General features: G+C 43.6%; 2 protein-coding genes across 5 annotated transcripts in view; both read left to right on the top strand.

The window, feature by feature from the left end:
- The window catches only part of LOC142957452 (3-hydroxy-3-methylglutaryl-coenzyme A reductase-like), a 12,073-nt gene extending 8,128 nt beyond the window's left edge, over positions 1 to 3,945 (top strand). Inside the window, exons 17-20 of the mRNA XM_076099292.1 lie at positions 846 to 986; positions 1,077 to 1,235; positions 1,350 to 1,504; positions 2,070 to 3,945. Of these exons, the coding sequence (XP_075955407.1) occupies positions 846 to 986; positions 1,077 to 1,235; positions 1,350 to 1,504; positions 2,070 to 2,124 (510 nt within the window). The 3' untranslated portion in view covers positions 2,125 to 3,945. The remainder of the gene's footprint in view (positions 1 to 845; positions 987 to 1,076; positions 1,236 to 1,349; positions 1,505 to 2,069) is intronic.
- Positions 3,946 to 6,377: 2,432 nt separating this feature from the next.
- On the top strand, positions 6,378 to 14,439 carry fxn (frataxin). Of its 4 annotated transcripts, none has more exons than XM_076099077.1 (7): positions 6,378 to 6,705; positions 6,861 to 6,941; positions 7,181 to 7,272; positions 7,339 to 7,480; positions 8,116 to 8,262; positions 11,580 to 11,677; positions 14,072 to 14,439. In XM_076099077.1, exons 1-7 carry the CDS (start codon positions 6,595 to 6,597, stop codon positions 14,208 to 14,210), a joined length of 810 nt encoding a protein of 269 aa, XP_075955192.1. In that variant the 5' UTR covers positions 6,378 to 6,594; the 3' UTR covers positions 14,211 to 14,439. The 4 variants fall into 4 exon arrangements, with proteins under 4 accessions (XP_075955192.1, XP_075955193.1, XP_075955194.1 ...); XM_076099078.1 differs by having other exon boundaries at positions 6,402 to 6,705; positions 7,360 to 7,480; XM_076099079.1 differs by lacking the exon at positions 8,116 to 8,262 and having other exon boundaries at positions 6,422 to 6,705.
- Positions 14,440 to 16,763: the final 2,324 nt, after the last annotated feature.

The raw sequence follows: 16,763 nt of genomic DNA on the forward strand, positions 1-16,763 counted from the left end.
CAGGCATTAACGAGGCGGTCTGGCAGCAATCTAACAGCACTATAAATTACTTTTACAGTATATAACCGCAATTGCACCAAATCCTTCTTTGATGACATCCTAGAATACGATGACAGACAGTGTAAGCTTCATTCAAAAACCTCAATCAAAGCTTTGAATGTAGAAAAAAAAGATTTTTCACGGCCCTAGTCTGTAGTCACAGTCCAGCATGTGGTCTCTATGTGACCGACTCATCAGCTGTTTTGTCCGACTCGCTTTGCCAATTGCAGTTTTCGAAGCGTCCGCGCCTGCTGTAAGGGGTCTCTCTGGCATCGGCCCCTTAGTGATCTCAGTCCAGACGGCACTTAACCGTGGTGCGGTTAGTTTGAAAGTATTTTTTGGATGGTTCAGACTTTTAGACCAATGGGTCCATCGCTTAGTCCCGTCCCTCGAATGTAGACTGGCCGATCATAACATTGGAACATTGTTCCTTAATTTCATTGTCTTCTGTCTCGATCACCAGGTTCACTTTTACACTGTGACCTTTATCTTTTTAACCTGTTTTCACTGCTGAATCACTTTGACATCCTGGATATATCATTCAAACACATGTTGTATTGCACGTCGCTTTTTAATTTTTTCAAGAATAGAGATAGTGTTTCTCCAGGGAGTGCAGTTAGTGACAGTGTGGGCTCCATGGTAGCTCTGACAGCTTGACGGAGTAGCAGCAAGGGTCAGTTCCAGGAAGGTCTGGCAGGCCAGCAGTATATTATAAGAGTAGTGCAGCTCCTTTAGGGAGCACACAGAAGGAAAGTAATCTGTAAATCTAGATTCCATATCATGACCCGCTTGTCGCTGTGCTGCAGGTTTTGAAAACGTCGACGGCGGCTCTGGTGGAGGTGAACATCAGTAAGAACCTGGTGGGCTCAGCCATGGCAGGCAGCATCGGTGGATTCAACGCACACGCAGCCAACCTGGTGGCTGCCATCTACATAGCCTGTGGACAGGTAAAGTAGTTCTATCGTGCGGCCTTTTTACTTTCTATGTATTCTTGTGTTTCCTGTGTTAACGTGTGTGTGTGTGGGTGGCTCCTCCAGGATCCGGCCCAGTCGGTGGGCAGCAGTAACTGCATCACCCTGATGGAGGCGTCGGGGCCAACGGGGGAGGACCTCTACATCACCTGCACCATGCCCTCCATAGAGCTGGGCACCGTAGGAGGAGGCACCAGCCTGCCCCCCCAGCAAGCCTGCCTCCAGGTACACACACAATAATAATACAGCAACATATAAATCCTGCTAGAATCAATGCAATCTATTTAGCTAACTTCCTGAAGTGTTCATTCATGTGTGTGTGTGTGTGTGTGTGTGCAGATGCTGGGCGTGCAGGGAGCCAGTCAGGAATGTCCGGGGGACAACGCCCGGCAGCTGGCCAGGGTCGTGTGTGCCACCGTGCTGGCTGGAGAGCTCTCACTGATGTCTGCTCTGGCTGCCGGCCACCTGGTCAAGAGTCACATGACACACAACAGGTAAGAGCAAACGAACGTCCATTTACAGACAAACCAAACACGGGTTCTAGATTGGCGTTGGCCATCGTAGTCCTCCCACACGGGAGGAGTTTCAGTTGGATGGAGTCTGAAATCTTACACATAACATCTTTTAAATATTTTGAAGATCTAAAACATCGATCTCTGCCAACGGCTTTCTTTCTTTACATTTCTTTACAGGGACATTTACGTATGAATTGTATACTTATTGTAGCATTTCAAGCTTGAGCTTATATATTTTTTCCCTTTTTAGGTTTTGAGATAACAGCACTTAAACTAAGAGACACTATAATACTCGTGATCCAGGCGCATTTATTCATGGTTCAGGCAAAGACTGGCCAGTCCTCGTGGTCCAGATAACACAAACTAACGTGGGTTTAAACACCTGTTTAAGCCTTAGTCAGCTATGAGCTGCCTATACATATGCATTGGACACTTATCGCACCATTTACAGCCTATAGATACTCTTTAATAATAAGAAACATTATTTATAACCAGTGTGTATTTGACATACAGCATGATGGAAACTGATCTGTTCCGTCTGCAGATCCAAGGTGAACCTACAGGAGACTCCAGGAACCTGCACCAAGAAGGCCTCCTGAGAGCCCGAGGGGAGCCCGGCCTCCTTCAGTGAGACCAGGTCACCTGAGGGACCAGTACACCCGGGGAAATATGGACAATGTGAAAGGGACTAATCATTCATCAAGACAAAAGACCCCAGATGTCTTCCAAGTGCTCTTTGACCAATCTCTATGCTGGATATGAAAACCATATATTAATTTTCTGTTTCACGGGGCTCGAAGCAGAGCAGTTAATTACTGTCATCTTTTATTTCCACATTTAGGAATGCTATCAGCTTTTTTTTTTGGAAACGGACAGTTTGAGTACAAATGAAATATTTCTGCTGTCCTGTTGCCAAATGCAGCATCGTGAACACAGACACAAAGGAATGCTGCCTACTGCGGACTCTTCATCATTTAAAGTCTTCATCAGGGTGTGTATGTGACGCTAACGAGGGCGCATAGTGTTCCAGTTGTGAGTGCTAGGTTCAACCACAGCGAGGCAGACAGACTAACCACGACTGGCTGCATGAATGCATATGAATGATTGATTGTTTGGACTGCAAGCCTCACTCAACAGTGCTGAGTTCATCTCCTGCACAGGTGAGGACAAAATCAGGGTAGGAGGGAGGATAAATAAATAATGCTTCAGGTGCTTGTACTGCTAAGGGGACCATGCAACAAATCATTAGCATGTTGGGATTATACTGTATGATCATCATAAAGAAGCAAAACCAGTGGCTCAACTCACCTCCGCACTGCATTTCCACAACCAAAGAAAATGACTTTAAAGAACAGTGTTGAAGAAGTAGGTGTTTTAATCGAGACAAAGTGCTGTTGTCGCTGTGTGATGATGCAAACAGTCTTCATTTTAAAGTAGATTACGCCTCGTTCCCGCATAGCTCTGTGTACGTAAGTGAGTCAACTGATCCATTCATTCCTACAGGAATGGAAAACTCCTCCCTCTGTTTTTTGTTTTTATTTTGGTCCGGAATTTACCTCGAGGGTTGGTCAAAAATACGAACTTGTGCATCGGGTTTCGATATAAACATGTGTGCACATGTGGGCCTGTTAGCATGAAATGCTATCTTCCTCTTAGAATGAGATGCTATCATGAAATGTTAACATGAAATGCTATCTTAGCAAATTGTTAACTGCTCGAAGAATGTTTGAAAAGTTCCATGGCACATTTAGCTAACAGCATGCTAGCTGTGTAACATATAGAGTGCATTACACGCATAGCGGTCCATACATCTTTTTTTTAAAATATATATTTCACAAAGCGGCGAAAAACTGACATTAGCATGTCTCCCATTTCTGCGGTGGCGAAATGGGCTGAAAAAGAAAATAGCGTCTGCTCCAACAAACGTTAGCAGCTAACACATCGTTCATCCGCGAGGAGGTGCATTTCCTTGCTTTGAACACTAGGGGGCGTACTCCCTACAGTACCGAATGCGGAGCTACTGACACGAATGCAAACTCTGGAAATGTGGAGTGAGCGTGCACCGTTGGTGCTTCAAAATGTAATGTGGGTGAAATGAATTCAGTGATGGTGAGTCTAGCGGATGGCAAATATTTTGGATATATTTTGTAATAAATACAAAAGGACTATACAATGTCAAGTTGTACTGTTTTGATTAACGTCTTTGTCACGAATTTACGATAACGTGACGGCAAATGCACCACACGCCGGCCTTGAAGAGCTACGGGGTCACATCAGCGGTGGATCCATCTCAGTGTTTGCGTCTGTGGAGCTCCCGGCGTGTTCCCGGTAGCTTGTGGAAAAGTGCACGCCGAAAGCTCCACATGGCACGGCTCTGTTGCACTGCTCATAGATTATTGATTACCACTGATTGCATCAGTAAAGGGAAACGTGTCCACTGGGAAAAAGCAAGCCAATGATCTTGATGCCCTATGTATAGTAATACACATCGATGCATACAAATAAAAAAAATTGAATAAAAATGCAACTACTTTTGTGATTCAGGGATACATTTATAATAAATAAATGTGTAATAAATTAGATTATGCAACATTATTTGGCAATGTGCCACGTTCATTATTAACTAAAATAATAAATACGTATTTTTTGTATGCAATGCATTAGTGATGCATTTATTATTTATTGTTGCAGTTTACAATGAACGCAGTGCATTAGGACAGATTTTTGCATAATCACATTTATTCCTCAATAAATGCATCCCTAAATAACTGCTCAACAGTTCATTCATGGTGCTTCTTCTTGTTCCTATTTATAGTTTAACAACTTCCATTATGTGCCATCAAACATTTCCTTTTAAATTAATAGAATAATATTAATTAAAAATAACAACTCATTTACCACAAATCCCACATTATTCTCAGGTTCTTTTTGTCAGACTTAAATCATCATTGTGTGGTTGTGACTTTTAAAATCTCTCTGCAACTTGTTGCTAATGGCTGCCTGAGAGTGGAAGAGTGAAAAAATGTCCACTATGGCACGCTTTGGGAAAAAGGTCAGCAGAAATGCAACTCTGTTTTTCATACATAACATGTGACTATTAATAGTAAACGGATTATAACAGTCTTTAGAATCAATTGCAGCAAGCATTAGATCTTGTGTCGGCCTGCGGAACCCGGGACCTCTGCCTCGACACAGATCTAATCTAATCTATGAATGACAGTTACGGGTTAGTGAAAGTTTCCCTTCTAATGAGATCACTCGGCTTTAACTCCCCCCCACCACCACCACATCCTGTCCAATGGATCCCCTCAGCAGAGGTCTGGGTCAGAGATCCTCCACTGATCTCTCGGTGCCCGGCCCTCACCAGAGAAGCTGCCGGCCAATCAGACGAGGGCCCGACACATCTCACCAGCTGAGAGCGCACTGATTGGCTAACCACCGGTAGGACGGCTGCAGAGTCATGAATAATGACGGTGGGAGTGAAGCTGGTCTGCAGTTTGGTTGTAAGTAACAGAGCAGGTATTGGTGAACAGACACAACCTCCGTTCTCCTCTTTAACGCTTTAGGTACATTGTGACGTAGCATGAATATGATGACGTCGTGTTTGTGGTTGTTTCAGGTACACATGAAACTGAGACTGATGTAAAAATCCTAATAATGGCATGGTGGAGAAATTAAATGAAGCGTTGTTGACAGGAACCCTGCAATACATCTTTAATGTCCTGAATGCTGACACTGTCGGTGAGATGGTTCCACATTCACACTGTGTGTGTACAGGCTGCTGTCTCTGGGTTAAAATAACTGTATGTGTACATGGGTGGATTATGAGACAAGGGGGCCCCCCATGGGCCAGAGGCCCCACCACTTACTGTACTTACTGTAGGAGCAAGACACACCGACTTTGGATCTCTTTGTAGTTATTTTATGTCTCTTTGTGGTCATTTTGTCTCTTTTGGTCGTTTTGTATCTCTTTGTAATAATTTTGTGTCTTTTTGTTTTCATTTTGTGTGTGTTTTTTTTTTGGCTTTGTGTCTCTGTGCGGTCATTTTTGTGTATTTTGGCCTTCTTTATATCTCTTTGTGTTATAATTTTGGGTCTATTTTGGGTCTTTTTGTTGTCATTTGTGTCTCTTTGTACAAATTTTGTGTCGTCTCCTTTAGCATAGGAAATGCTGAACCTTCGTTTACAAAATTCCGCCCCACAATTCCTTGTGGCAGCAAAATTTAAAGCGACGCCCATGAAAACAAACGATATACTTATCATACACAGGTTTAACAATTATACTCATACAGTCATAAAGTAGTGGGATTAATGTTGATAAATATGAACAGACAGTGACAAATCCTTACGTTTCATTTCATATGTATTTATTTACTTCAAACATGTAACAAATAAGTTTAGAAAAACGAAATAAAATGATCAGTTAATATAGCAAACTGTCAATGAACAAATTCTCAATAACAAGAAGCGTCAGTAAAAACAAAACAAGCTAGGCCTGATAGATTATTAAACTGTTAAATATACCCAAACAATTGAATCAACATTATTGCACAAAGGAAATATTGATATTGAACAGCCTCTCACAGAAGAAGCTCTTCATAAAGCCTGCATGCAACAGAACAATAGATTTCATGGGGTCATGTTTTAGTTGCGCTTTTTGTAGTCCTTCGTTGTAGTTTTCCATGGCAGACCTACTTCAGTGACATCCGCCGTCGCATCATAATGACGTGCTTAGTGAAACTGTAGTCGGACTTGTTTTCTCTGAACACCACAGTTGTCTTTTCCTAACTCCTCATGACACATCTTTCCTTGACCCCATGACGTTTTAATAGAGGTCAAGGAAAAGTGGTTAGGAATGGACGTTAGGAGGTCATTGATTGACTTTTCCGCCGCAACCGATGAAAAAGAAGAAGAGGCGCGTACACTCCCATCCACTAGGTGGCAGTATGGACATTGAACGTTAAGTGGCGGCGTGCCAATATACACGAAGAAGAAGGAAAAAAAAAAACACAGGACGGCGGCGTGAACTCTGTGCACATAGAGCGCATCTCTGGTGTACTACTACTACTATGCTCTTTCTCACTAGAACGCCTTGTATTTATTCGCACGTGATATGTCACCTCGCGAACGCACAGCTCAACATGCTGACATCGCAGAGCACCAGGAACCTGTTTAACCAGGTAACGCCGACGCACGACACAGTTCCTGTTATGTAGCCGACGTTAGCTAACGGCGTCACCTAACGCTAGTAAGCTAACGTCAGTTGTTGCGTCATATATCGCAGCTCAGTGACTCTGTGTATTGACCCGCATGTTTACGTTGTTTAATATTCTAGCTCAGGAGCTTGTCTCACCTGACGGGGGTTCGTCCGCTTACCACGCACGCGCTGCATCCCATCCGTCATCCTCAAAACAAAGTAAGTTAAGTTCTGCTTCCGGACCAGACTCCATTCAGAAGTTTGACAGTTTAAGGATTTGTACGAAGGAAATAACTCACAGATTCCCTTATCATCTATTTTTATGTGAAACTCCATGAGATAAAGTTATATCAAAGTTGACGGTAAATATTCTACATGGTGCATACGCAGCAGAGCAATGGACACATACACTTCTGATGATAACTAATGAGTCCTTGTTGTTTACTGTCTGTCCTCAGCGGTTGGAGAGCAGAGCTGATGGTGTTAGGTGGAACAAGAACATCCACTTGACACCACCGAGGCTGGAGAACCCCCCGCATGTGCAGAAAAGGTGGCCCACACTTTTATTCTCTCAGCATCGCCATGTCCGGATTAAATGTTTAGAACTAATATGTAGCTTTGCGTCGCCCTCTACTAGTGAGCTGTCTGAAGGCGCGTATGACAAGCTGGCAGAGGAGACAATGGACGCCCTGACCGATTATTTTGAGGACCTGATGGATGAAGCTTTCACTGGAGCGGACTACGACGTTGTCTACTCCGTAAGTCCGTCTATTTCCGTTGTTAAGGTCACTTTGGATCATCTGACTGCAGTACTTAGTATTTATACCCACTATTAGCAGGTTCATGGCCGGAGACATGATGTCGGGTTGTACGGTCGTCTGTCCGCACCCCCTCAACACACACACAAGTCCATTACGAATTCGCCGCCTGTCGAACGATTTCAAAGCACAGCGATTCTCAACGCGTCTCAGTGAATCGCGTCCTCAATTTTCTACATGACGTAGCTACTTATCCATATAGTTTTCATATAATTCTCAACCCCCTTTTTATTTAGAAAGCCCTGTTTAAAAATCAGACTGCGACAGTTTACAGTATAGAAAGCTGCATCTTTTCAATTCCAGTGTCTGTGTGAGCCACCTCACTACATAGACAGTACGATAACCAAACATAAATCCCTCTGCAGCGCATTACAAGTTTTCTGTAGTCTAGCAAAGTGAAGTGTTCCCACAGCAGCTCTAGGACAGGGCACTTCCTGAATGAATTAACCTAGCTGTTAGCTGACTTTAGTGTAGTTACTTTAACTTACTCGTAGCTCTTCTACTCGCTGCATCTCCAGACTGGTTTAACAACACCGCGGTTGGATTTCAACCGACATACATGGTTTCTTTTTCAGCCCATCACTGTAAATCGGAGGACGTGTTCACATGACCCGCAGTATCCTGGTTACTATAAATCCACGTGTAGTAGGGCTGCAACAAGTCCTCAAGAAGCTGGAGTTAACTACGATGTCTTAAGCGCAGACATGCAGCACCGGCATGAAGTTAAGTGTGGCCCGGCTCATAAAATATGAAACATGATGACTGAAAATCATCGATGCAAGTTCTTTGCACAAATCATTCTGCTCGTTACTCTGGATGAGTTGAATGGCCACGGTGCTCTGTGTCCTCTACCTGGTAGCCTGAATACATTGTGAGTTAACATAAACACATGGCTATAGTTATATCATTATTTTATTACACATATCACAGCCTTCATCGGAACATCTGATGCTTCTGGAAATGTTTGCCCTGTAAAATCATATTCTGTAAATCAAAACAGCAGATCCGGAAAGAAAAACAAGCAGTTTGTACAAAAAAAAGGACGTGAACTTTGTGTCCCAGCAGGCTCTCAAACTTTCACTGGCCTGAGGAGAGTGAGCTGTAGGGGTGTTGGTAGAGGGGCTGTAGGTGTGGGCTGTTCACAGCCCGTTACCCCTCCATGCTCCATAAAGCTCTTTCAGGCGAGGCCTGCTGCCGGGCTCTGTTGCCTGATTGATTTCTTGCCCAGTAGAATCGACACACTTAGTCTGTTCTCGCTGGCAGACAACTCAAGTTTATCTGGCTGGAGGCTTAAAAACTGTAAATCCCGGAGATGCACAGAAACAGTGAGAGACCTACGCTGACTCATCAGAGAGGAGGAGACACATTCAGGACGGAGGGACAGGTAGAGAGGACCAGAGAGCAGGAGACAGTGACAAGCCAGAGCAGCTTTAGCTTTCTTTGCAGTATGGGAGTTCACTTTTTTATTTCTATCAATTTTGATAACATTCTTCTCACCAACTTCAAATAGTTACATTTTAGGGTGAAGACTTGGTTTTCGGTTAGGGTGAGGTTAAGGTTAGGGTAGCTTAGCATCGCTGCCGCCTCATGGCCTCTCTATAAAGAGGTGTTGCTCTGCAGTCTACACTGACTTCGGTAATGCTCTGACTTGTCCTCTAGCACCACCATGAGGGAAATATTTTTATAGGATAAAGAGCCGTGACATTATTCCCGAGCACAGTCCTGCTTTTAAGGGAGCTAACGGCTAACGCTAACGGAGGTTGTATTGACATATGATGTATGCAAGCCTTAACAATGAGTGTACGGGGCGAAGGTAAATAATGACATTGTGACGTGTTCAAATGTAATCTTGTAAAATTTAGTTTTTGGCAAGAAACCTGAATATATATACAGATGTTTTCACAGCAACATAAAATAGGTATTAGAGAGGGATTTATTCCAACACTAGCTCTAAGCAGCTTGTAATACGTCATGAAAACTATTAATGCTGAGATTTTAAAAAATTGTTTATTTCCTAATTATTTGAATTGTTTTTAATGCAAATAACTACAAATGACGGTAACAAAACAAAAGGATGACATTTAGAATCTTTGACGGTTTACACTGACGTCTGTGTGTCGGCCTTTCTTCACCGATGCTCGGGGCCGTCACACCCAGGCCTGGTAACAGCTGCTGCTGATGTGGAGGCCGTCTCGCTGACTGAGATGTGTTGTTTGTGTTTTAAGCAGAGTGCATGCGTGGAGTGAAAGGTGCATTTCCTGTTTCCCGGCATTACCGTCACACTGCACTGTCCTCCTGTCTGTCTGTAGTGAGTCTGTCCCGTCACTGTTGAGATTTGCTCTGGGACGTCCACTCCACGGGTCCATGTGACCGTCACCGTCCTGTCTCTTTTTCTTTCTTCCATCCGTCTCCACCGCTTCTCCCCTGCAACATCGTCCACCCTGTCAGTGGTCCATGAGAGGTTGATTAATAAAGTGTGTGTGTGTGTGTGTGTGTGTGTGTGTGTGTGTGTGTGTGTGTGTGTGTGTGTGTGTGTGTGTGTGTGTGTGTGTGTGTGTGTGTGTGTGTGTGTGTGTGTGTGTGTGTGTGTGTGTGTAATCGTTTTGGTTGGACAGCGCTGTCGCTGCTGGCTCTGACTGATTGGCCAGTGTTCCAATCATGGCAGCTGACACCCTTTTTCAACTAGCTGCAGTGACACATGGCGCCATAAACAACACACACACACTCGGAGCAGAGTCAAGAGAGCTGTAACTGTGCTGGCTAAATAAAAGCCAGGGGCATTGCCGCACTCTGCAGAGGGTCTCGGAGAGGTGCTGGAGTAAATCTTCATGGAATAATCTAGAAGAAGCAGTCAACTCTTCACCTCCTCGTGCCTTTTTGGTTTCGAACCATTAAGTGCAATCCTCCATCCTTCAGAGTACAGCCCTGTTAGAGGGGCTTCAAAGACCTCCCCCTAAAAACACAGACAAATCATGTGTGACTGTTGGTTTCTGGACTGCAGTGTTGAAGCCTCTAGTTCGGCAAGGTTTTTTGCAGCCAGTGAACGTTAGTGACCATATTTGGACTGTGGAGGAGTGATGTTAAGATGCCGTATACAGCTGTTGTAGCAACCTGTCAATCACTGTGTAGCCCCGCCCTAAAGCACACTCTGCTTTATGGTCTGTGTGACTCTAAATGGACCATAATGTACTAAATGAACATCATGCTGTATTGAAGAAGACTTGAAACTGGAGATTGAGACCATAAACTCATGTTTACAATGTTTACTGAGGTAATGAATCAAGAGAGGAGTAGTCATTTTCTCATAGACTTCTATACAACCAGAGGAGTCGCCCCCTGGTGGACACTAGAGAGAATGAAAGTTTTAAGACACTTCTGCATCGGCTTCACTTTTCTGACCCAGAGGTTGCCGCCTGGTACAGATAGAACAGTTAGCCTAACTGTTTCCCCTTGTTTCCAGTATTTATGCTAAGCTAGGCTTACGACGTCCGGTCTCCAGCGCTAGACTGAAGACAGAAGTATAGAAAGATGTTGAATAGTAACGTTGATTCAATGTACTATGCTTTATGTACAGTTGTGCTGCTCTGATGATGGTCTAAAATACGTCCACATTTTAACTGCAGCTTATTCTCTGGGGGAATTCATGCTTTGGCCGAGTGCAGCCACTCTTACGGCACCTCAACGCACGTCGATGTATCAAAAAAAGAAACTTTAGAATAATTGATTTTAAAAAAATGTAATAATAATTAAGGTGCAGCCCTAGTATAGCTGCCTGTTCTACGTGGGATTTCACTTACTAATAAATAAATATAAACAATAAAATATACAAATAAAACAATTATTAATTTTAACTGTATTCCAGATAAAAATGTAATTTAAATTGTGTGAATAATAAGTCAATTAGTACATTTCCAAAGACTAATTCCTCAAAAAGTGTCCCTCAGGCAATATCGGTATGTCCTAATGTGAAAGTAAAACCCCTCTAAGATGTAATAATATTAGGGTTTGTTGTCTGTTGTTGAATCGTGTTCCTGTACAGAGTGGAGTGCTCACAGTGAAGGTGGGCAGAGACCACGGCACCTACGTCATCAACAAACAGACGCCCAACAGACAGATCTGGCTTTCTTCTCCCACCAGGTGAGAGACACACCTGACCTCCACACACACACACACACACACACACACACACACACACACACACACACACACACACACACACACACACACGAGAGCCGGATGTTCGGTTCCGCACTGAGTGCGACACGCGCATCACGCACCGCCACACACAGTGCTTCTCACTTTGCCTGCCTCAGCGCCCTCGTAGGAGGAAGCGCCCTCTGCAACACCAGCATCTGTCTGCAGCTGTCTGGTCTGTGCAGCAAGCCTCGCTGACCAAACAAAGTCAAAACCAAAGAGAAAAGGATTCCCAGCTCTGGAAATCCACTTAGCCGTACCTGTCTGAGCGCGCCAACGATTCGAACGATGATTCCAAACAACGCGAGTTCAGCCCGGAAACTTTTACCCGCACGCTGTTAGCTTACCGCTCGTTGGCTAGCACGAACGGAAACCCGAACGAGCTGCGAGACCCGACCGCAGCTTCATCGGCGAGAGAGAAAGAGCTGGCCACACGTCCCAACATGCTAACGCACAATCGACCACATCACCCAGATGTGCTGATCACCAGGAAAACAAATAGAAATAGCCCCACTCCCCCGCTAAATGTCCCGGCATCTTAGTTTGTCTTATGCAGCATTCACACCAAACGCGTCGCGAATTCATCGCGTCGCATATTCGCGTCCATCGCACCGCCGGTCAAAACGCCGGGGACCAAGTGTTCATTCCAGTGTTGCCAACTCCTCAGTAAGGAAAGAAGCTATTGGCTGTCCTAAAAGTCGCTAGAAGTCGCTAAATGATGTCATCGCCTAACTTGCATAATTGTAATGAGCGCTGTGGGAGAGAGGCGGGACCAGCGGTGGCTTTGCGCGATTCATTTGCAGTCTGGACACAGAGTGTGGGTCTCCTCTTTCTGCAGCTGGGACTGCTGCACGAGGGGCTACTGTGAGACTAATCGCCTTTGAGGAGGCGGAGGGGTTCACGGCAGCTCCCGCGTGCCGAACGGTACGTGCTTTCACGTCAGAGTCAAAACACCAGAAAAGTCTCCAACAACACCAGAAAAAGTAGCTAGATTTGTCGCTAGTAGCTTTTGACAAAAAAAGTCGCCATGAGGGTTTGGAAAGTCGCCAGATTTAGCAAGAAAGTCGCCAAGTTGCCAACACTGGTTCATTTGCGTGAATCGCGCTGGATGCGCCGGAGAGGGGGCGGGGCTTATCGCCCTGAAAGCTGTTCAACTGTCCGCCATTAACCATGAAAAAATAACCTATTTCTGCTTAGTACGTGTTGTGGAAGTCACAGATATCCCGGGAAACTAAACGCCGTCATGTCTGGGTTCATAATATTGTCCAGAGGAGCTCCGTGGATTTTATCGAAGTGTATTCACTGTGTCTAGCCACATTGTGCAAGCCACAGGTCGCTGTTTACTACAGCTGTATGAACACAAAATAACCTGATTTGGCTGTGATTTAACGGCAATAAACCGACAAAAAGGGACTCTGAAATAACTACGTAATGATGCAGATTTGTAGGCTACTTGTCTTCTCAATGGAGCTTTGATGGAGCGGTGCTAGGCTATGCTAACATTGTAGCAGCTCCACCAACACTCAGACTAACGTCATGTAGACGTAAATACAGCAGCGTCTATTCATTGTTTGTACCATATGGTTTACACACACATTTATACACACAGTTTGGTCCGGTCTCTATTGATATGAGGTATCGTAGAGCTCTGGGTGAACACAGACGGCTACAGTATTTATTTCTGATTCAACAACGGCAGGAAGTCAGTGATGACGGGGGAAGCAACTCAACGCTGATAGGCTATCGCACCGGGGCGTAACGCGAATATTTCGCAGAAGTTGAAAAATTTCAACTCGCGCGTTGGGGCGATTTGGCGTTTGACGCGGATTCGCGTCCATCGCGCCGCGCCATCGCAAATTCGCGCTGCGCCAGTCTCATCGCGTCTGTGCATAGACTTTGTATGTAATCTACTCGCGCGAATAATTCGCGACGCGTTTGGTGTGAACGCAGCATTAGTCCTAAACTGCGGTCTGATAAGTCTTTTACCACAATGGACGAGCGCCTGAAATAGTGGCATAAAAACAAATGCATGTTTATTTTTGCTTAGTTACTATATTTTTAATACCAATACCATATATTTATTTCCCTCTCCTCCTCCTCCTCCTCAGACACCCTCTGGTCACAGTTATTTATATCTGAACGTGTGACACGCTTTCACACTTGCACACAAACAATCAGCAGCATATTCAGATAATGATGTCTGATCATACTTCTTGTGTATTGTGTATTCTTGTCACCTGTTTGTACTTTGTCACGCTGACACAATAATTAATAAATGTAGGTACTTTTAGAGGGTTCACAACGTCTCAGCTAATTCCCTCGCGTCTGTCGTTGCAGCGGACCGAAGCGCTACGACTGGACGGGGGGGCGCTGGGTGTACGCTCACGACGGTGTGAGCCTCCACCAGCTGCTCTCCAAAGAGTTCTCCGTCATCTTCAACACAAACATGGACCTATCGGGGCTGCCTTACTCCTGAGTCCCACACCTGTCTCACAACCTGCAGACAGTAGAGCCAAAGACGCTGTGTGTGTGTGTATGTATGTGTATATATATATATATATATATACACACACACAATGTACAACAACTCCACAGCAGTTGTATTTACTAAGTGATCTATACGTATTGTTATCTACATGTTCTATAATAATGAAATGTACATATGTATTTCATGTTGATTTCATTAAATATTTGACAAAAAACAACCATTTCTTTTCTTGCCAACCTAAGACGTGAGACGCGATTATCAGACTGCTGTGCGCTCCTTAGCATCGCAGTTTTTAGTCTCACAATAACTTGATTTAATTCATTTCTTTTTGTACCTTTTTGAATGGAGCGAAAGACACCAGTGGCACCGAGCAGGAAGATGGAAACTGGCTTTGCCAGAGGGGAGTCTTCCATACAGGTTCCAAGTCAAATCAAATTATTTTGGGACTTAAAGGGGATATATCTTGAAAAACTCACCTTTCTTCTTTACTGTGCCGCCGAGCTCAGCTGGCTCATTAGAATACTAATCGGTGAATACAGGTATATCCAGACACACAGTTTGTGAACATTACAGCGTGTGGACGTGTAGTAGTAGAAACCCCAAATACAAGGTCGGAGCTGAGAACGAGCATGACGTGTCCCCTCTAACGTTTAGTTGCTTCTCAATAGAAGACTTTGTAGATACTTTCTTTATTCAAATGTTTTGATTGTACTCAGGTTGATTTTAGTATAGAGTTCATTGTTTACTTCTAGCCTCAGGTCATTTATATTTTTTATTTTATGTAACAAAAATATATATTCTTTTCATTCCAGCCCAATTAAATTAACATAGCTTTAACTGCTGAACCACACTATCTAATTGCATGAACATGTCAGAAAAGCTTCAGTGAAAGCGTAACTTTCCTTCATGAATGATTTAATATTCCATATACGCACCACAAACTGGACTCATGTGGGACTGTACTCTGCATGTTTCATATTTTATGACCCGGGCCACACTTAACTTCATGCCGGTGCTGCATGTCTGCGCTTAAGACATCGTAGTTAAGACGGGAACAAAGGAAGAAGTCATGTGATGTTATAATACGCAGGTTGGAGGGCTGGATCACCAAAACATCCGACTAACACAGGGAACAGCTGTCCACTTCCTGTTTCTTACCAACAGTCAATGTTTGTTCATTTTAAACATGACCGTGGTCACTCCCTCACCTTAACTAAGTGTTTGTTATTGTAACCATGACCACAAAGATGGATCTCCCTCTTAATCCAAAGTGTTGATATCGGTAAAAAGTCGGAAAAGGAGTGTCGAGTTATGAAGCCTATTGTAAGACTCGTTTACGGTTTCAAGGTTTAGCAAAGTGCCCTCGTGGGCACCCGTAGGTGCATGTGACACAATGCAGAAGCAAAGACAGATAAATGATAATTTTCTCTCCAGGTAAAATACTGCGTATGTATTTATTTCCTTAATGATTGACTGGAACGTGCATCCATTTTAAGAATAATTCATATTTTCATGTAGGTAACACTTCATTGGTTTGGGGCATATTTCTCCAATCAGACTTTAGCAAATATCCTCTTACTCTGTACAAATTTAGAAGAAAATATATCGGAACATTTGTGAGTGTGACCCATTCTCTGATGTATAAATATCTCAATAATAAGACTTTAAGTGCCTCGTGGGAAAAGCTTTTGTCTCTGTCAACAGACATGGATGGGAATGTATGCAATACTATCTAGATTTTTGCAAGACGCATGCTAAGACACGCCCAGTCGTGACAAACCAGTTTAGCATTACGATCAAAGTAATGCTCTTACTTTTGCTCTTTTCTGTGGACTAGAACTTCAGCCAAAATGTGATGAATCAGTGTTAGTGACTGATTACCTGGCGATAGCAATGAGCTTTCTTACGCTGTGACAAAGAGTGTGTGGATGAAGTATTATAAGTTCTTCAATCTTACTTGTTTAGCGGCTGGCTAGTTAGCTAGCTAGCTTGCTAATTCCACCATGATTTCATGCTACAGTTACGGAACATAAAGAACTGTGAGGCTTGGTCTTTGTTGCTTAAACATTTAGCCGGACTGTTTGTAAATGAGCGCTGATTGTAGCCCTAACCATTATCAATAATGTCATGCTAATTGCTAATGCTAGTTAATAATTATGGTTGTGTAAGTGTGTGAGGGTCTGTTAGATGAAAATACAGTAGAAACATTTGTGAAATTGAGTTGACATGCTAGCGATTGCATTAGCGCTAGCTATACGTATGCTATCAAGTAGGATAAATGATTAGCTTTAGCAATTAGTGTTGGCCATTAGCATTAGCTTATTGAAAGGGATACGGCTATTTGAAAAGGTAATTTATAAACAGTAACATATGCGTCACCTGCCTCTAGATCAGCCAATAGCCACACTTAATTGCAATAGCGCGTTTCAGCCAGTAGAGGGAAGTCAATATGCCTATGTAGAACACAATACTAGTGACATTGTTCCCCAGACTGACACTAGCTAATCTGATAGAATTGACATTTTCCTTTTTGCTACTTTA

This window comes from Anarhichas minor, unplaced genomic scaffold, assembly GCF_050575085.1.
Source record: "Anarhichas minor isolate MPS153535 unplaced genomic scaffold, ASM5057508v1 ptg000025l, whole genome shotgun sequence".
In the NCBI taxonomy this organism is placed as follows: domain Eukaryota; kingdom Metazoa; phylum Chordata; class Actinopteri; order Perciformes; family Anarhichadidae; genus Anarhichas; species Anarhichas minor.

Excerpts from the sequence above, each read along its gene's own strand:
- fxn (XM_076099077.1), top strand. The coding sequence starts at position 6,595 with ATGCTCTTTCTCACTAGAACGCCTTGTATTTATTCGCACGTGATATGT. Across the intron at positions 6,942-7,180 it reads TCCGTCATCCTCAAAACAAA|CGGTTGGAGAGCAGAGCTGA; the intron begins GTAAGTTAAGTT and ends GTCTGTCCTCAG. Across the intron at positions 8,263-11,579 it reads ACATGCAGCACCGGCATGAA|AGTGGAGTGCTCACAGTGAA; the intron begins GTTAAGTGTGGC and ends GTTCCTGTACAG.